This window comes from Galeopterus variegatus, unplaced genomic scaffold (assembly GCF_000696425.1).
Source record: "Galeopterus variegatus unplaced genomic scaffold, G_variegatus-3.0.2 Scaffold434, whole genome shotgun sequence".
Lineage (NCBI taxonomy): Eukaryota > Metazoa > Chordata > Mammalia > Dermoptera > Cynocephalidae > Galeopterus > Galeopterus variegatus.
In genome coordinates, this window is record NW_007726545.1 from 360,862 (window position 1) to 382,107 (window position 21,246).

The following is a 21,246-nucleotide window of genomic DNA, read 5'->3' on the forward strand; positions in this document are numbered from 1 at the left end:
CTATTTACATCTTGGCCTCCGGCAATAGGCATCTGTTCTCATCACCCCAAACACTTGGGACCTGCTGTCTAGGTCAGTCCTGGACTTGTAAACTTCAGCTCCAGTGGTTTCTACTTAACTTTAATCTGGTTCACTTCCCTCAATTATTTGACACAGTTGATCATTTACTCGGTTAAACCTGTTGACATCCCTGACAGCTCTGATTTTTACTCTTCTGACACTAATACTATGGTTTGAATTGCTCCTTCTATCCTTCATGCACCCCTCAAGTGGAGCGAGGGAGGCGTACCTCCAAGTCGTTCTTTGCCCTCTCTTGGCCCTACACTTTCAGTGGACCATCCCCTTTCCTCCTGTGGCTTTAGCTGTCACTTCCCTGCAAGTATTTTCTAAATACATATGTTTCAAAGAAATCTTACCTAAAAGTTGTCTCATTTCTAACCGTTCAGCCTCTTCACACACTTCAAACTCAACACATCCTCATTTTCTCTCCATTCCATACCCCAACATATTTCCCTTTCTTGCCCCAATCCCTTCATCCCCAAATTAGTACTTCTCCCTGTCCTGGAACTCTGTGAAAAACACCATCACCTCCTCCTGGAGTTCTCAACACCTCCCTCTTTCACTCCACTACATCCAGTAGAATCAAGCCCTCTTGACCCCGAGTCTGCAACCCCAGTCTAACCCCTTCTGACGTTTCATGGCACAGGCCTAATCCTGAGCCTCATTATTTCCAACCTGATTTAGTCTTAAGTATTCTAACTGGGCTTCCAGCTTAACCACCACTGCCTCCACTAACAATTACCCATTTACCAGCATTCTTTCTCTATGTTCCCACTATATTTTGTCCATACAGTTGGCTGTACCCAGATCTGCCTCACTCAAATCAGAGTCCACTGGCTGAGAATACATTCCCAATCAAAAGCTTGTATCAATCCTATCCACAAATCTAAATCTAATCTCCTTGTGAAAATGCATATGATTGATTTTTGCATAACCACATTCTAAACCAGGGCTCATCACATAGAAAGCACTAAAATGTTTGGGGGGTAGGGGGAAAGGAGAAGAAAAGACGGGAAATTGAATACGTGTATTTCTTTCTGAACCTTTAAAGTGTTCCTTATCATAACATCATCCAATGACCTTACAGTATACTTTACAGCACTATCTGATTATGCCTAATCACTTCTTAAGGATAATGTTAATTTCTTACCCCTCTTTAACAGGAAGTATGTCCAGAATGTGTTTCAAGATTCTTGGGCAAAAGGAGATGCACAATCTCTTAATAGTTCATTTCTCATGTTCTCAGTAGAATTCTTCTTGTCAAATCCAAACTGGGTGATACAAGCAACCAAAGCTATGATGCCCCCAGATTTCCCCCATTGAAATGAGAGCTGTAAAGGCACAAGTAATGATTAAATCACTTCCACTTTTGTATTTGTAACAAAGCTACCATCAGATGAAAGAAAGAAAATTTTAACTGATGGACCGCTCAGAATCGAGACACAGTCTGTGACTCTCCTTATGAACTTCCCTCCAGGGAAAATGCCTTGTTCACTTTGGCCTTGGCTGTAGGGGAAGGTGACTTAAGACAGAGATTACATGAAAGCTGTCATTTTGTAAAGGTTACAGGAGATGCAACAAGAGGCAGAATCGAGCTGCCCAGGTGCAGTGGGGGCTGAACATCAAAAGAGGAGTAAAGACAGCGGAGAACGGAGCTGCTTTCTCTGAAGCTTATCTGAGCTCCTTTGGTTGAGAAATCAAGACTTGGAATCTGAAAAAGCTTGCTTGTGACAAAGCCAGTGAGTCTTGGCTTTAGTTGGAAATACCATAGAAGCAGCTTTTCTTGCAACCAATCTGTTTCTCTTATACAGTATGCAGCTACATGTGAAAATAACTCATGAAACTTTTCAAAGAAGCCTTAAGGACTTTAAGAAGGGAAACTTTAAGGGAGAGGGTTCTAATGTTCCATATGAAACCCTTTCTTCCAGAGCCCAGCTATCCCACACAGTACTTGGGTCACAAGTGAAAAAGAGAAGCCAGATGCCAAGTCCAGAATCCAAGATATGAGGCCAATCGAAATGGCAGAAAAATTATTGCTATTTATTGCTAATTATTTATATTTAATATTTATTAAATATAAAATTTGAGAGACCACAGACTCAGAAAAACCAGGACAATGAAGTGGAACCTCTGTCAGCAGAAGCAGCTACCACCAACTGAAGATGTTCGAGATCATCACAGAAGAGAACACGGTATCGAGTATGGAAAAAAACTGGGTAAGAGGTTGTTTTCTTCTTAGACCTCCTGATTTGAGGTAGGGAGAACACTCTGTTCCTATGCCAGTTTGTTTACCTTAAATGAAACATAATAAAACTCCTAACCTGGGGAAAGGAATGTTCCTGCGAGATGCTATCAGAATTATCTGGGGGAGAGGCTGGTTGTTGTAAACACAGTTGCTATCCTTCCTTCCCCCCAATTCTCTCACCTGTTTATTGTGATGTTACTGATGAGTTTGTTACACCTTTTCTCTATATTAAGGAAAAGAATTGATTAATATGGTAATAGAATAATATTTTGAGATAATCCTTAAGGTACAGCTCTGATAATAACGATTATAATAATCACTAATAAAATGCTCATGTTTATTGAATACTTACTATCAAGCAAGTTTGCTGCTGAGCCCTTCATATGAATTACTTATTTAATTCTAGTGAGCTGCTAAGTAAATATTATTATAATAGTATAAATACTATAATCGTTATAAAAAGTAGAAAACGAGGCACAGGTAAGTAACTAGTTCCAGATCACATTAGTCAACCCACGTAGTCTGGCTCCATATCCACGTTACCTCTTCTCAGAATATGACTTAACTGCATAAATTTCAGAAACTCTTTCGCCCAGCGCTCAAGGCCCTCTATACAACGCCTCCTGCTTCTTTCTCTGCTAGCTGGTGTCTCATTTATTTGCACCCTTGTGTAGCAGCAGAACTCCTTGTAAGAGCTGTTTGTACTGTCTTTAATTCTCTTTCCTTTCTCTCTTAACCCCACTATACTCATCCCTAGCACTTTCCCTAAACTGCTCAGTAAGGTCAGCAAAGACATCCAGTGGTCAATCCCAGCCTTGAGCTCATCTGAGCTATGAGTAGCATCTGATACTACAACTGTGCTTGTCTCCTGTGAGCTCTTTCTTCACTGGCTTCAGGCACACTGCAATCTGTTGGCTCTCTCAAAGGCCACTTTTTTCCAATCTTTTTGCTGGTTCCTTCTCTTGGTCATAACCTCTAATGTAGGGTAACTCCAGGGCTCCACTCTTGGTGGTTTTCCCTACTATATCCACTTACTCCCTCAGTGATCTCATGGTTTAAGTCAAAAATCCACATGCGTGCCAGTGACTACAAGCTGAGACCTCCCTCCAGATGAAACACTGCAACTTGGATATCTAACAGGCACCTCAAATTCAATATATTCAGCACTGAACTCCCCAGTCCCTTCTCCCTCAGAATACCTGATTTACATCCACCTTCCCTATTTCTGCTGTTGGAAACTCCATCCTTCCAATTACTCCTGTCAAAAATCTTGTGGTTATTTTTCATTAAAAAATGCATTCTCTTTCCCTTATACCAGAATCTCTGTGGGCTCCACCTTCAAAAATATTTCCAGAATCTGACCATTTCTCATCACTCCACAGCTACTGCACTCACCAACAGTGCCCTGTTTCATTCTCAGCGACATCCTGATTTAAACTGTAAATTAAGTCACCGTCATACAAGGCCCTCCGTGAGCACACCCCCTACCCTGGTGTTACCTCTCTAACCTCACCTCTCTAACCTCACATATTACTTTCACTGGCCCTGAGTCCACTCCAGCCACACTGGTATCTCTTGAAAACCTTTGGTGAGGAAGGCACACTCCTGCTTTGGATCTTCATTCTAGTTGTCCCCTTTGCCTAGAACAGTCTTTTTCCAGGCATCCACGTGGCAAGTTCCTCACTTCCTTCAAGTCTTTGCTTAGTTGTTAGCTATTCCATGAGACGCCTTGTTTAATACTGCAATGAGTCTATCTGTCCACCCCTCGTCCCATTTACCCTGCTCATCTTTTTTCTGTCTCCATGGCATTTACCACCTTTCTACATACTATATAACTTTATGTACTTATTAATTCCTATCATTTAATTCATTATTTGTCTCCCTCCACTAGAATGTAAGCTCTGTGAGATCGTGGCTTTGTTATTTTGTTCACTGATGTATCTCAAAGAACAGGCCCAGCACATATGTAGGTGCCCAATAAATATTTGTTGATTAAAGAAACAAACACATATACATATACAGAGGTCATTATGCCCTCTTATCTTGGACATCCCTCCTCTTCCTGTCCTGCTTCACTGCTTTGCTTCTTGTCATAAATCTTCTGCTTGAAATAGATATTGCCAAAAGTCTCATTTTGGCTCGGAAAAAAATTCCTCTCCACCCTGCCTCCCCACTCAATGGGTTAAGAATAAAAGCAGACTAATAGACTGGAATAGAAACTATGAAATTAATCATTATGTACAATTTAAGAATCAGTAACCAAAGCAAGAGATCCATGGTGTTCTTACCTAACTGCCTTGCATATGCCTGGCACTGAGTCTTAACCACTTAACCTATGAACCCAGGTTCATTTTTAAAACTTCCCATACATTAGGTTCAAAGGAATCCCTGACCAATACTGCCACCTACTGATGAGTAGGTGAGATGTCAGCACAATCAGAAAGTGCAAACCAGTTTATTGAAAACTAGGAAAGACAAAAATAAGAAAAAAACCCATTAAGACAGTAAAATAAGTTCCTTTTCCTAAACAGTGCTAACAAGGAATACACATTGAATTCCATAGCAGCATTAAACAAAGATTGTGTAAGTGCAAGGAATTACAGTGACCTCCTTCATAAAAGAGAAAGCATCACCAAAATAATAATAAGGCAACCAGTCTTCTAAATACCAGCACTTCTACTTTTCACTAGCAACTCCCTTCAGAGTTAAAATACTTGAGATGCAAACACATTTGTTTTTATTTTCCCTCACAAATAAACAACAAAAAAAAAATCTACCCTGATATTTCAAACTCACTTAAGGAAAAAAAAAAAAAAAAAAAAAATCTCCCCTGAAATTTCAAACCCCCTTAAGGAAAAAAAAAAAAAAAAAAAAATCTACCCTGATATTTCAAACTCACTTAAGGAAAAAAAAAAAAAAAAAAAAATCACAGCAAAAGCATTTGGAATACCAGGACATTTATATTTGAGGTTTTACACTATCAAGTTTCTCCTCTTTAGAAATGTAGATGGATTTTTTTATTATTTACATGCAATATTGCTCAATGTCAATGAACTTGGGTCATAATTTCTAAGAAAAACTCAAAATGGCATTTTCACATTTTCATTTTTCTTTACCAAGATCTGGTACTTTGTCATGATCAAAAACCTCGTGTCGTCCCTTCTCCCCAGGTAGGTAGTAAACATGGTAAAAATTAGTTGGCATATGCTTTTAGAAAGCCATTTATTTAAATCATTATATTCACTCCTGTCTTTTGTTGAAGTTATGCACCCCTAAAATGTCTCAAGCACTTAATTTTTCATTTACACTGTTAATTGTTTCATCAAACCATTAATAAAATATTATTTTGCTAACTGGGAAATAATGACATACTGTCAAAATCAGAAACAGTATAAACAATGTGTTTTGAAAGTCCTAAAGAATATAAATTTGCATAAGGAAAAACTTTGAAAGGAAACAAGTGTGTATCTCTCACAGGCCTTCCCACTTTAGGGATCAATGCAGGAGCAGCAGGAGCAATAAAATAGTAGCAGTGACTTTTAACAAAAATAGTCCATTTGTTGATTTAAAATAATATTAATTAAAAAAAGAATGAAGAAAAGCAAAGTTAGCTCATAAACAAATAGGATTAAAAGTAATAATTCCAAGAGAAGATAATTTAGAAAAAAACCATTTAATTATAAAATTTATTTTTAAATAAAAAAGCAATGGCACGAATCACCACTCAATTATTTGTTATGATATCCAGAGGCTGCTCTCGTAATCATACACTAAAAAATTTGACTGTTCTCATTAACAGCATTTTCCCTCCTGAATAGAGTGACATCAAGAGCTTCTCAGAAGGTGTAATTTTTCCTAAAGTATTACTAAAAGTGTCATAAACGCAGTTTGTGCAGCACACATTTACATCACCTTCTATTTACTACTCTCTAAACTCCAAAAATATTTAACACTTCTCTCTCACTTCATTTCTCTTATTTACAGTACAGAGCTCACCTCTTGTCACAATATAGTTTGTGCATTAAAATCCCTGGGAATAGTACTTTCCACAACATTTTAATAAATTTACTTGGATTATTTAAAATAGGTGCACAAACAAAAGCTTGTTCACATGACTGTGTCATACTCAGAATAACCCTTCCAGTAGACTTATTCAGGAGTTAAAAAAAAAAAAAAAAAACGCTCTTTAAGTAGAATATGTTCTCCAACCATTACTAGATTATACTATCATGCATATGTATGATGCTAATATGACAATAGGTAAAGCCAGCTATGACTTTTTAAATTCCATTTGGAAGAGAACAGCATACACAAAATGATTTGGCTTTCACTCTCTTGTTATCCATAATCCAGTTAATCCACATGGGTATATTTTATTTATTCTTAGCATATAAGTATTCAATGGTTCGGTAATAATTGGCAGCTTCCGACAGTTCTATTTTCTTGATCGTGGATACAGTTCTGTGCACATATGTCAGATGAACTGAAAAGAATGCAAATCACCTCATGGGGGTACAGCAAGGAGGAGGAGGATATTATTGTTTGAACAAATGATTCAAAGAGATGAATACTAACATTCCACAGGGGCAGGAATACTGCTGAATTAGGTCTGGTTTAATATGTGCTGTTTTCACAACTTGCCACACCTGGTATTTGTTATCTTTTTGGTTAAGAAACAAACCTAGTCGGGGGGAGGCAGATGTGAGGAGGTAAGAACGGTGAGAAAGTATATATTCCAGTATATATGACTTTAGGGGAAAAAGGGAGTAGAAAAAGAGTATACTTTCATATAAAAAAAACTATATCACATCTGGACACAATTCACAGAGTATATGAAAACAGCTCACAGGCTAATTAGGCCCCTTTCCTCTTGCTTTAGAAATATTTGTTTTTAATAATAATATTAATAATAATTATTATAATTCTGGCAGCAGCACAAATCTATAAGTTTTTAAGGCTTAAAAGTGTCACTCTGTAATAATTGGGTACAGCTGAATGATAGGAGTCCTGCTATTTCTTTTATTTACACTCTTGACCCAGCAAGAATTACTACAGAAGTCCTCGTGGTTATCTGCAGCTTGTTAAGTCTTTACAATGGCTTTGACTTTATAACCCACTCCGCATTTGGGTTGAGCTGATATAAGTCCTTCATGTAAGTGTCATCATCGAGGCAGCGTTCCCCTATTAAAGAGATGTTGTATCAGTTTAATACAGGGGGTAGACTGGAGTGCAATTTTAAACTTAAGCTTAATGGTTTGACTGAAGTCTTAGACTTCAAAATACTTCTCATCCCTTCCTGTTTCTCAGCATCATATTATAAGAATTAGCCAAATATTGGAAAAGTCAATTTGATAGCCTTTCTTTAAACAAACAGGTTTCAAATTAATTCAGGAAGCTGAAAAAACTTTGTGTGATGGGCTTTTAAATGGTTTCTTAAAAGCTTATTCACCTTTAAGAGAGGCAACAGTTTTGAATCCATCTAAGAATCCACACTTAATTCCAAAGATCTAAGAGTCACATGAAAAATCAAATATATTACTATTTAAATTATCTTTACTAATAGAGTTAACAATTCCAATTTTCTAGTGGAGTTGTGGTTTATTTAAATTTTAAGGGTGAGCCTTCATATTCCTGTATTCAACTTTCAATATTTACTAACAGTTTTAAGTCCCAGAAAAAAATATTCTGCAAAACTTATCTTAAAATTATTTTTAATTACTATCTCAAATTAAACATCATTTCATTTATTTCTTAACAATTTCACCCTTAACATTTTCAAAAGTTAAAGTGAGAGAAAAAGTTTATTTTAAATTTTAAAAAAGAGACAAATAAGACTCACTGATAATTACAAAATAAAATATAGAACATGGTCAAAATTAGTTTACTTATTCTATTTCTGTTTCATAAGTTAATAACATGAGTGTGTATGAGTATGTGTGAGAGGGAGAGAACGTGTATGTATAAAATTTAGTAGAAAATCAACTACAACAAAAATAATTTCTGCTTTTACTAAAAATATCTAGTGCTATAGCAAAATAAAAGTGTTATCTTCATCTTAAATACGCTCAACTACTTCCTTGTATGACATGGGCATATAAAAAAGAATGAAGTTTTTAAAAATGTGCATCATTAACCATTCTAGAGTTATTCCTAATATAGGGAACCTATCTTTGCTGAAGTTGAACACAGATGAACATCTGTACAGAAGGAGCTCAAATAGAGCCTGAAGGAAAAGGCCGGACCATTAAACAAGTCTACAGTATTCAGCAACTGTCTAAAGGATGTTATATTTTATTTCTCATTCCCTTTTTTCCCTCCAAAGATATAATAACCACCAACAATGTCAAATTAGCATAAAGAATGCAAAGAAAAAAAAATGTGCTTACCAATATTTCCTCCAATTTCATACAGAAAAACTTCCCCTTTCTTGAGAGTCTGGGCAACCCCACTATTCGGGACAAAACAAACTGATTAGTTGTATCATCAAACAGCTTGCAAGTAAATCACTTTAACATGCTTGGGGAATTCTGGCTCATATGGAAAATTCATAACTTAGACACCCTGTAATTATCTACACATTTGTATTTTCCCATCTGTTAAATGTGCCGAATACGTAATAAAAATGTCACACCTGTGAATTAAAATAAACAAATGGAATCATACGTCTGAAGGCAAAATAATAAATCATTATCTAAATGTGTAAAATTAAAAAGAAAAGTTAATGTAACATTTTACTTGCCAATCAAATTATTAAAATATGATTATCTACTTTGCATTAGGGTCCAAAAAGGGCCTCATAAAATTATAAAAAGAAATGTTTCCACCTCAGTTTTCACATTGGGTTTATTCATTAAGTATTTATCGTAGGTCTGCTGTGTTGGCAAGTCAGTGCACAAGATGAATGGAAGGAGTAGGACAAGATTCTGCGCTGGCAGTTCAGATGTGGGAGGTACATACACTCAGCGCAGAAGCAGCCTTTAGGAAGACCTGACTTTACCAAGTAGGTTGTGTTTACAGATTTCTGCTCTCCAAAGAATAAACTCCTTTAGAAAATGAGGTTCAAACATAAAATTGGTAAAATTCAGTGGGTTTCAAATCTTTCTGCAAAAGAATCACCAGAGAAACCTGCTAAAAATTCAGATTCAGAGCTCTAGGAATTCTGATTTAATAGGTCTAGGATGAAGCCCAAGAATCTGCTTTTAAAATGCTCTACAGTGAATTCTGATACATGGGAAAGGTTTGGAAACCGCTGATATAAGGCCCTTAGGACACACTCTCTGGGACTGAGAAGAAGAAACCAGGTCTGACTTGTATTTAAGGCATAATAAGGAAGAATGTGGTACAGGAGCAACTTTCCTATCAACCATTTAATGGCTCATGTAGTGATCTAACTTTCTCCATCTACCCTATGTCCGCAGCACACTGGGCACTCAGGGCTGTGTACCCCCTCATGCTGTGGTTCCACCTGCTGCGTTCTATCCCAACCAGGAGTCAACTCACCTTATTTCCAACCAGGTGCATGCTTATTATTTTAATTAAATAATTAGTTTCATTTATAATACATAACTTGGTAAACTAAGAGTATAAAGAGTTACGGTTTCTATGAAACCCAAACAGAATGTTTTGGGAGACATGGAAAAGAAAAATTGCTCTCAGATTGATTTTCAAGTGTCTGTGTTCTTGTTCCCCTTTAAGGAAACCTGAACTGGATTTCCTGGTACATGCATGTATCAGCATAAGGCCAATCAACAAATTTGTAATTTAAAAAAGGCAACAGTAATTTTTATCAACGATTGGTGAATAAATGCATAATTTATTGTACATTTATTTTATGTCATTTATGTGTTTGTTGGCTTCAGTTGAGAAAGTGGAGAAAAAGGATGAAGGGAAGTAGGGTTTCCAACTGGTCCAATACAAGTGGAACACAAGTGGGAGAGACACGGGAATGTGGAGGAAGAAGAAAAAATACACACACACACACACACACACACACACACACACACACACACACACACATTTATCAGGGAATTCACTTACTAGGTGGCCCAGACAGACAGTGCTACGTGTTTCGTGGTCATTTTCCTAGTTAATTATCATAATACTTATTATACAGTAGATACTATTATGGTCCACTCCTATGACTGAGGAACTTGAGACTTGAGATTATAATAAAAACTAGCCTAAGGAGATGCAGGACTAGTGAGCATTCACATTGATTTTCTGTCTCCAGCAACTTTAAGCACAGGGAAAAGGGCTGAGGATTGGGGGACTGGGCGGGGGGGGAGGCAAATGGAGAGAGAAGTTTATCAGACTTCACTGTGGTGGGAGGAGGACAGAAGAAGGTAGGATGTAGAAGAAGGGACCCTGCTCCAGGGGATAACAAATACTTATTTAAATAAAAGCACCACAGGCAGACAATCCAAATACGCAGAAGGCAAGTGTCACAAAAGTGGTGCTTTCTATAACGATATACTCCCACTGTTTCATGCTCTAGTGTAAATATTAAAGTCATGGTTGACTATACTGCACAACTTCACAGTCAGATTTTGTACTATCAGCAAGCAGAGGAACAAAAGCACAGACTAAATGAGCAATTGGGTCCTGAAAGTAAATGCTGTGCTAATTAACTTTGTCTAGCCTGGAAGAGCTGCTTATATCTGAAGTCTGGCCACACCTTCAGGTAGACAATCTGGGAGAGGAGGGGACATCATTCCAGGTGGCAAAAGTTGGTAGCCACGAAGTCTAGGCTGGCAGTAAAGAGGGAGTGGGTTGTCTTCAATGAAGCTGAGAGACCCTTTTGGCAGCAAAGATGTCTGAGAAATTCCAACTGCCCCCAGGATTTAATCCTGAGAAATTCCAACTGCCCCCAGGACTTAATCCTGAGAAATTCCAACTGCCCCCAGGACTTAATCCTGAGAAATTCCAACTGCCCCCAGGACTTAATCCTGAGAAATTTCAACTGTTCTAGGACTTAAACCCATAAAATTCCATCTCCTCTAAGACTCTACACCAGTGTGGCTCTCTAAAGAGAGATCACCAGATCCGTGATGATCTCTAAACCCTGGAGTTAGTGTGGAGCATCGTTAAGGGACTGCATTTGGAGAAAGAAACCACATATTTAGAATTCCAGCTCCACCACCTATAAAAAAAAGTGTGACTTTGCACATCTTGGATTTTCTTAGCAGTAAACAGAAGTAGTCATAGTGCTTACTTCTGCATGTTGTTGCGAGGGCAGTTTACGCTGGCTTACTGAAAACCCAGATATTACCAATAAGCCTCTCTCCCATTTTATCACCATCTGTTAGCTGTACAGATTCATCCTTCTCCCGATTTATAAACCCTGAGGGAAGGTACTTTAAAATATATGTTTATACCCTTTCCAGCCTAGCAGAGGGCTTTAAACAGAGCAGAAACATATTAATATGTGAAGTACTATATTAAAATTGGAGAGGCTTTGGCAGAAACCTTGATTAGAGACCCCGAATGTTGAGATGAGGAGATTAAATTTTTAAAAAAGACCCAAACAGATTATTCATAAACTAAGAGGCCGATGCCCTGGCATTAGCAGCTTTCTTTCTAAAAATTTATATTCATGTATTTCAACAACTGGAAACGGGGGTCGGGGCAGGGGGACATTAAAAGATAACTTTAGCTAGAAATAAAAATTCAAAGGCTGAAAACTGAAAACCCAGTACACTTGTTAGAACCCCTAAAATTCAAGAAAAGATATTGCAAAATGTCCCAGAAAGCACACACTATAATAGTGAGAGTGACGTCAATAGTTTTCAAAGGACTCCCCTTGCTCCATCGGTCCCGAAATAGAGGTGCAGGGCTTGGTTGTCCTTAATTAACATGGTGTGTCCTCCCTTTATGACTTCAGAGTTAATGGGACTGGGGGTCCTTTCTTAATTCTTTATGTTCTTTTGTTTTTAAATTTGAGCATGTTTTTATTCATTATATCTCACAGAAAAAGTTGTGTCTTTTGTTTTAATCCCACTGTATCCCAATTAGTAATTTTCCTAACAGCCTACAAACAGTAATTAACCTCCAATCAACATATTCTGGGAAGAATACTGAGTGGTCTCACTTGCCAAGCTCATTGCAGGCACAGTGAAGGAATGCTCAGACATCCTGCTTACAAGTGGTTCAACTTGAACTCCAACTACACCAAAGGAACCAAACTCATTCCAGCAGTCTAATTGCTAAGTCTGCTCTCCTATTCTGCCGAGAAGAAAAAATTTTTAAGCACATCACACCACCCCTTAGCTTAAAAAAAAAAAAAGAGAGAAGGAGAAAGAGCAAGTGAGTTACACCACGGAATAATTAAAACGAAACATGCCTCTACCTTTCCTGGCTGAGAAACCTGGCAAGCACATCGCTGGCTTTTAGTTCTTCAGTTAGCTGTATTGCCATGGAAACTTTCGAAAGATGGGGAGCTTGCACTCGAATCACTCCCTGAGGAACGTCAGCCTGCAAAGCAATAATGACACTGGAACAAAGCTGGCAGCAGCTGGAACATGTAACTCTGTACGATGCATTATATGGTAAGTGTGCTTAACTACTACGCATTTTACTTCACTACATAAAAACCTTAACTACTGTATAATGTAATTTGCTAAATTACATCAAACCTCAAATATCCTCTCAATGGTGATAGGGGAACTTTATAATGCTTGTGCAGTAATGCTTAATTATTTTTAAAGATGTAAAGAATGACAGCAATAACCATTACTGCCGTATTAAGTGCTGATTTCTGAGTATTATCTACTAGAGGGTGCTTCTTCATGCAGCGATTTATGAAATTGAATCAGAAAGAAGTTGCTGTTGCGGTGTGTGCACTTAAAAAATCTTCCCACACATTCACAACATTTTACAAAAATTTTTTGTCCCTGCATGTCTAAAAAAAAAGATAACATACTTTTCTAATATATCTGTATTGTGTCTGCTGCCCACTTAGTTAATGAGATTACATTTTGACTATACATTTTGAGCTTAAGATGAGCAGTTCTAAGTCCTCTGCCTGTAGATGTCAAGAACATTTTAGGGATTTGGAGATATCAGTGAAAGATTTTGAGACTTGTAATATCAAAATGACAGCTATAGCATTTGAAATATTAGACTTAATTCTTAAATGGTTCTGCTACAATAAATACCAATTTATTATGTATAAACATATATATTAGACTTTAGAACAACAGCATGCACAAATTAGGTTGAAAGATAATGCTTTGAATACCACAAATCCTGCTTAATTCAACCAAAATTTACTATCTACTGAGTGGCTGATACGGAGCTAGGTCTACTTACCTACTAGATAAATAAGACACAAGTCCTTCATTGCACAATATTATTTTTGTGCCCACAATATCACATCATTTAAAAAATGCACAATGTCTTGAGTTGCTATTTTTTTAACATAAAGCACAGATAATACCGCAAATGCCATTAATTTGATTTCTTTCAAAGATCAACAAAAATAATATGCCTTTAGAATCAAACTGCATAAAAATATGGGTGCTTCCCCACCCCCAAAATTTTAAATTACTTCTCAGTAACATCAGAGATTTAGTGTGGGAATAATAAAGAAGGGCCAGGAAAAAAAAAAAAAAAAGGGCCGGCCTGGGGGCGCACTGGAGAAGTGCGCCGCTTGGGAGTGCGGCGGCGCTCCCACCGAGGGTTCGGATCCCATGTGGAGACCGGTTCCCGCTCACTGGCTGAGCGCGGTGCGGGCGCAACACCAAGGGTTGCGATCCCATTGCCGGTCCCCGGTACGGGCGCGACACCGAGGGTTGCGATCCCGTTACCGGTCGGTAACAAAGACAAAAAGGAAAAAAAAAAAAAAAAAGGGGCCGGCCGGGGGGCGCACTGGAGAAGTGCGCCGCTTGGGAGTGCGGCGGCGCTCCCACCGAGGGTTCGGATCCCATGTGGAGACCGGTTCCCGCTCACTGGCTGAGCGCGGTGCGGGCGCAACACCAAGGGTTGCGATCCCATTGCCGGTCCCCGGTACGGGCGCGACACCGAGGGTTGCGATCCCGTTACCGGTCGGTAACAAAGACAAAAAGGAAAAAAAAAAAAAAAAAGGGCCAGGAAAAAAAAAAAAAAAAAGGGCCAGGAAAAAAAAAAAAAAAAAGGGCCAGGAAAAAAAAAAAAAAAAAGAAGGGCCAGCATATGAGACAGTAGAGGGAGCATGGGATTGTGTAAGACCATGGACTGCAAACACCCACTAGACATACGAGGACACAGCAGAAGACCAGACCACTGACCTCGGAAATCCTGCCGCTCTCACCTGACCACAGAGCACACTTATTGCAAACCCACACAAAGACATACAAAGCTTCCCAAGGCTTCCTAATTGTGACCTTGCTGGGAGAGGAAGTGCGTTCCCACCATCCTTATCTAATTTCTCTTTGGGAGGGGTACTGTGCTCCACTTCATCCTTGAAGGACATCTTAACTCCAACCTCTCAATTCCAACCCATGCCCAGACCCCTCAATTCCTGCTTCATCTCTTGATCCAGCCTGGACCCTTGGCTTGGTTTTTTAACTTCTACTTTCTGGGCTATGTAGTTTGGCTTGATGGCTTAGTCTTGACCTTGCCCCTAGGATTCAAGTCTAATTTACCTTTTTCCTTGATTCTGTGACAGACTTTATTTTCATTTGTAACATTTTGGAAAATGAGCTGCTCCTGACAATGGATGGGGCATTTCATGTGGTGGTAATGTTAGCTTTTTCCTTTCAAAGTAGTTAGTCAAGCAATGATGTAACCACAACTCAGGGAATACATGAACTGCTACATGAACCCCTCTCTTGGCTTTGATCTCTAGCTTATTTCCTGCTGGGGCCATTCTACCTGCTGGCCTGGCCTCACCTGTTTCCTCACAGGAGATAAGCAATAAGCCAGCACTGACAATTTTAATGTTAGAGTGAAAACTGTAACGGGAACATTTGAAGAATTGAGTTCATAAAAGCCCAATACTATCTGTCCACTCAGTAAGGGCAACAAATATTGGTATTTTGGATTCGATCATCTGTTATTATTAATATTATATTGTACAAAGCCCTGAATGGCAGGCTAGGGTTTGCAGATAGCCATCTCCTTGATGCTGATGCTAACAGGAAATCCTGGTCAAGTCACAGTGCCAAATATCCTTAGATATATTTTATTTGATGAAAGTAATGGTGACAAGAGTTATTCCTATAATTATGTCTTACCCAGCCCTAGAATACCAAACAGTCAGCCAAATCTATGCTGACATTTAAAGTGAAGTAAGATGATATGATAAAGTTTTTTATAGAGAGGATCCAAAATAAATAAGTTGCAAAACCAAAATGATCCAGAAAAGTAATGTTACCATAAAGAGTTTGGGGATATGGCAGCCTTAGTCTGCTCCCTGTCTTTCCTTCATTATTCCTTATGGCACTTTCTACTGTTTGGATTAAAAAGGCCAGTCAAATGTTGTTACAAACACCCATACTTTCCTATCTTAGTGTATGTTCTACGCTCCTTCTGAAATATCTCACTGCTGTCCATTTTTCAAGGCCCAGCCAAACACCTCAAACTCCATGGAATCTTCCATGATCCACAGGGTCAAAAGGAATTTCTTCCTTCCACTGAATCTCCTTTACAATGGGGATCCTAGTATATGACACCTGCATTCTAGTTACATGCCACATATCTGAGTCACACCTGTAGCCACCTATCAGTAGTTATTGATTAAATCACTCAAAAAATTTTTTTACTAAAAATGATGCTACTGATAGCAAAATTTCTCTAGAATAAAAAGTATACCAACATGCATTTCCTTAATGGCAAAGAATAATCCTAGGAACACTGTCTAAAAGAAACAAGTTAAGTTGACTCCATCTACAAGAAAAGACAGGAAGGGAAACAGAGTGGAGGAAAATAATTAAAGATGCTACAAGAGATAATTGTCATTTACTCCTACAGGGAGCCAAGGAGAAAAGCTAGAGTTATCAACATTAGCAAGCACCTGCATGAGGGTGTAGCATCTCCTGCTCCCAAGCCCCTCTCCCTACCCGCCCCCCCCATACATCTCATGAGGAACTGAAGGCCTCTAATAATATGACCATAGCACTGTGCATTCTAAATGAGTTCAGGGATGGTTGCTTTGGATAGTATGGCCTTTCTTCCTTATAAAACACAGCACTGAGTTCAGGGTGCTGTCAGGACTAGCATAGAGACCACCACATCTAACGCAGGAATCCAGGGTCTTTCTGATAGTTAAGAGTTTGAAATTCGAGTCCAAAGTACTAGCTTCTAAGGGCATTTGAGAGTTCTCACGTATATGTGCAATGTTAAAAAACTGCCGTATTATGTGACGCAGGAGCTGGCTTTTGCCAATATGAAAAGAGGCATAGGTACTCTCCCATAGGTTCCTATGGCTATGAAATAAAATATTTCCCACATCCCTTTCCCTCAATGAGTGGGAGATGAGCTAAACCAGGTCTGGCTCAGTGTTAACCCTTCCCAAACTAATAAATACAAAAATTCTGAATTGTTTCACATAGTTAGAATATCAATGCCTTTGAAAAGCCTTTCATTAGGCCAACAATGGCACAAGGCACCTTCCTAGGCTGACTGGCCATAGTTTCTGACAACTAGGGAACCTGTATTCTAGCACTGTGTGCATGTATATGTCTGTCTGTGTGTCTATGGGACAGGAAAATTCTTAGTTTGTTTATTTCTGTGATAACACATCCCATCCAAATTCTCACAACAATATAGTGATTGAGAGTCTGACAATGCGAATCCACCATGCCCTTTTTACCTTTGAAAAAGAAATCAGTGTAGTAGATGTAATAGTAAAGATGAATTGCTTAAAAGCTGTTTCTGGAAAGTTTTTGCTGGATATCTTGATAAGGGAGGCCAAATTATATTTACATAAAGATGATGAACAATAAATGTTGCTAAAAATCTCATTTAAATGAAGTATGACAACCACTATCAAACTCTAGAACCATGCTCTATCAAATACTAGAGCTACTAGTATACTAATTACATTGAGCTGCCAAGCTTTGAAAAGATACAACATGCCTGGATCATTAAGCCAAATAGTGTGTTCTTAACTTAAGCCATAATAATAGCTGAATCTGTGCATAGTATAATCTTTGTAACCTTCCTATTTCATGTTTTTTGGTCTAACAGCTGTAGGAGGTGGGGGGCGGTGGTCCTTATGAACTGAAATTTTATGTGAAGTACAGCAGGACTGGAGAACAGTATTTGACTAACACACCATTAAAGTTTAGTCACAAAGGATTTTACGATTTAAAGAATATTAACTTTGTATACATGCAAAGACATTGTAATAATGTATTGTAATCAACAAAATGACCTCAGATGGTTATTATATGTTTTAAATATTAAAGTATATTTTTAAAAATCTGATTTCATTTGCTATTTGGTTAAATAAACAATTATTTTAGTATTTCTTCATAAGGTATAAGCACTACATTGCTCATATTTTTGCACTCTAGAGATTACAAATTTAACATCAGACCTTTAGAAGAGACATTAATTTCTTTTTTATTAAAAGCTAACTTAAATGTAAAGCTGACATTTTTAAAGCTACAAGAAAACCTTTTAACTTCAAAAGGGCAAATTGGAAATAACAGCTTTCTTGAAAGAAGGCCAGATATAACACATAGTTAGGAAATTACACAAGGACATTTTAGCAAGGTATCTTAAACTGAAATAGCATATTTATCACCCTAGTCTAAACTGACAGTACTGGGAGGTGGCGATATAGAAGGAATTCTCTACTATCTTGAACTGTCTATATTCTGATTATAATTGGGTCTTTGTAATCCAAATACTTTAAACTTTTATACAACTCACAGATTCAGAGAATTTTAAAGAAAGTCCTTAAATAACTTCCAGAGTTAATAAGCATTTAATTTCCAATGAAATAAGTTCTGATATTTTTCTTTTATTATGGTTTTTTTATACACTATAAAAAAAGTCAGAGAATGTCATAAAAAGAAACAAGATTTTGTGCTTAATATTGTAATTTGATTTTCCACACGGGTCCCGAAGTAAATCCAGACAGTTTCCCGACCTAAAGTATATGCTTGAAACAAAGCCTGTGACAATTCTATGGAGTGAGAGCTGTTAAATGAAATCAGCAATGGAATTCTAAATAGAGTTGTGACTGCAGGCATGCAGCCCTGGCCACAAATGACCCAGCATCTACACCACACTGCTACTAATTCCAGGATTCTCTGGTGGCAGCAACAAATTTCTTTTTCATGTCCAAAGCCTTAAACCTTAAAATGCTACAGGATCATTTTGGACATTTGGCAAGTCATGTAAATTCTCTAAAACTCAAGTTCCTCCACTGTAAATTAAGGGTGTGATACTAGGTCATCCTGAGTTAACACTGAAGTTAATCATACAAGAGAGAACTTTTATTTCCTCAACAAGTGAGTTCAGATATGGTGAACAGCTTGGCATGTTTCGTGGAATCTCAAAGCGCCCACTCTAGCAACTATCTATCTGATGTGCAGATATCAAAGTAGGGACACAAGAAACATGAGAAAGCAAGGATACATGACATGACACCCCCAAAGGAACACAATAAGTCTCCAGTAATAGACACCAAAGAAAAAGACAATTACAAAATGCCTGCAAAGGAATTTCAAATAATGATCTTAAGAAAACTTAATATAAGAGAACAGAGGCAAACAATTCAATGAAATTAGAAAAATAATTCATGATCTGAATGAGATATTTAACAAAGAGAGATATCATAAAAAAGAACCAAATAGATTACTTAGAGTTGAAGAATTCACTGAATGAAATAAAAAATACAGTTGAGAGCTCCAACAGCAGACTAGATCAAGCAGAAGAGAATTTATGAACTTGAATACAGATCTTTTAAAATTGCTCAGAGTCAAAAAAAACCAGAAAACAAAAGAAAGAAAAAAAAGAAATAAGAATGAAAAAGAATGCAGAAAGCCTATAAGACTTATGGGACACCACTAACTGAACAAATGTTTCAATAATAGCTGTTTCTGAGGGAGAAGAGATGGAAAAAGCACAGAAGCCATATTTAGTGATATAACAGCTAAAAACTTCCCAAGTATTGGGAGAGATATGGCCATTCAGATTCAGGAAACTTTATGGTCCCCAATTTGACTTAAAGCCAAAAAGATCCTGTCCAAGGCCCATCATAATCAAACTTTCAAAAGTCAAAGACAAAGAGAGAATTCTGAAAGGTGCAAGAGAAAAGTGTCAAGTCACATATAAGGGAATTCACATTATACTATCAGCAGATTTCTCAACAGAAACCTTGCAGGCCAGTAGAGAATGGGATAATATGTTCAAAGTCCTGAGAGAAAAAAACTCTCAGCCTAGAATACTTTATCAAGCAAAGCTATCCTTCAAAAATAAGACAGAAATAAAGAACTTCCCACAAGCAAAAGCTGAGGGAATTCATCACTACAAGACCAACCTCACACGTAATGCTTGAGGGAATGCTTCAACTGAAAATGAAAAGTTGATAATTACTATCATGAACACATTTAAAAAAGTAAAAAACTCACCTGTAGAGATAAAATGATAATTCAAACTCAGAACATCCCAGTGAGGTAATGTTGCTATGTAAATCCTTCAATCCTCTAGTATGAAGTTTTAAAGTCAAAATGGTCAAAAAATAACCGCTACAATTTGGTTAAGGAACATACAATAGATATAAACGTAAATTAAGGCAACAAAAACATAATTTGGTAATAATAATGTAAATGGATTAAACTCTCCAATTAAAAGACAAAGAGTGGCTAAATGGATTAAAAAACAAGACCCAATTATGTGCTGCCTAAAAGGGATTCACCTAACTATTAAAGACAAATATAGACTGAAAGTAAAGGGCGGGAGAAAGATATTCTGTGAAAACAGAAACTAAAAGTAAGCAGGAGTAGCCATATTTATCAGATAAAACAGACTTTCAATCAAAAATGGTAAAAAGAGACAAAGAGGGTCATTATATAATCGTAAAGGGATCAACGCAATAAGACACAACAATTATTAATATTTATGCACCCAACCTGGAGCACTCAGATATATAAAACAAATAGACCTAAGGGGAGAAATATATTGCAATTCAATAATAGTAGGGGACTTTAGCACCACACTTTCAACAACGAATACATCATCTAGACAGAAAACAAAGAAACATCTCACTTAAACAGCACCATAGATCAAATGGACCTTGCAGACATTACAGAACATTCCATCCAACACCTGCAGAATACACATTCTTCTCCATTGCACATGGAATAGTCTTCATAATAAACCGTATATTAGGCCACAAAACAAGTCTACACAAACTTTAAAAGACAGACATCATATCAAGTTTCTTTTCAGACCACAATGGTATAAAACTAGAAATTAATAACAAGAAAACTACAGAAACCTTATAAATACATGGAAATTAAACAACATGCTCCTAAAGAACCAATGGTTGAAAAAGAAATTGAAAGGGAAATTTAAAAATTCCTTGAGACAAATGAAAATGGTAGCACATTGTACCAAAACGTATGGGATACAACAAAAGCAGTTCTAAGAGGAAAATTTATAGCAATAAATACCTATGTTAAAACCTAATAATGTATCTGAAGGAACTAAAAAACAACAAACTAAACCCAAAATTGGCAGAAGAAAAGAAATAACAAAGCTCAGAGCAGAAATAAATGAGATAGAAACTAAAAAATAATTGAAAAAATTGTGAAACAATGAGTTAGTTTTTTGAAAAGATTTTTTTAAAAATGACAAACCTTTAGCTAGACTAACCAAGAATACATACAACCAGAATCAAATTCATGCAATCAGAAGTGAAAAAGGAGACATTACAACTAAAACCACAGAAATACAAAGGATCATGAGATGACTGTGAACAACTATATACCAACAAATTTGATAACATA

General features: G+C 37.3%; 1 protein-coding gene across 2 annotated transcripts in view; it reads right to left on the reverse strand.

Annotated features, from left to right (window-relative positions):
• Positions 1-5,510: 5,510 nt before the first annotated feature.
• Positions 5,511-21,246, reverse strand: part of ARHGAP18 (Rho GTPase activating protein 18) — a 183,268-nt gene continuing 167,532 nt past the window's right edge. For both annotated transcript variants that reach the window (XM_008568712.1, XM_008568711.1), the window contains exons 13-15: positions 12,651-12,775; positions 8,692-8,753; positions 5,511-7,486 (exon numbers count right to left, since the gene is read on the reverse strand). In XM_008568712.1, coding sequence (XP_008566934.1) covers positions 7,395-7,486; positions 8,692-8,753; positions 12,651-12,775 — 279 coding nt within the window. In that variant the 3' untranslated portion in view covers positions 5,511-7,394. The remainder of the gene's footprint in view (positions 7,487-8,691; positions 8,754-12,650; positions 12,776-21,246) is intronic.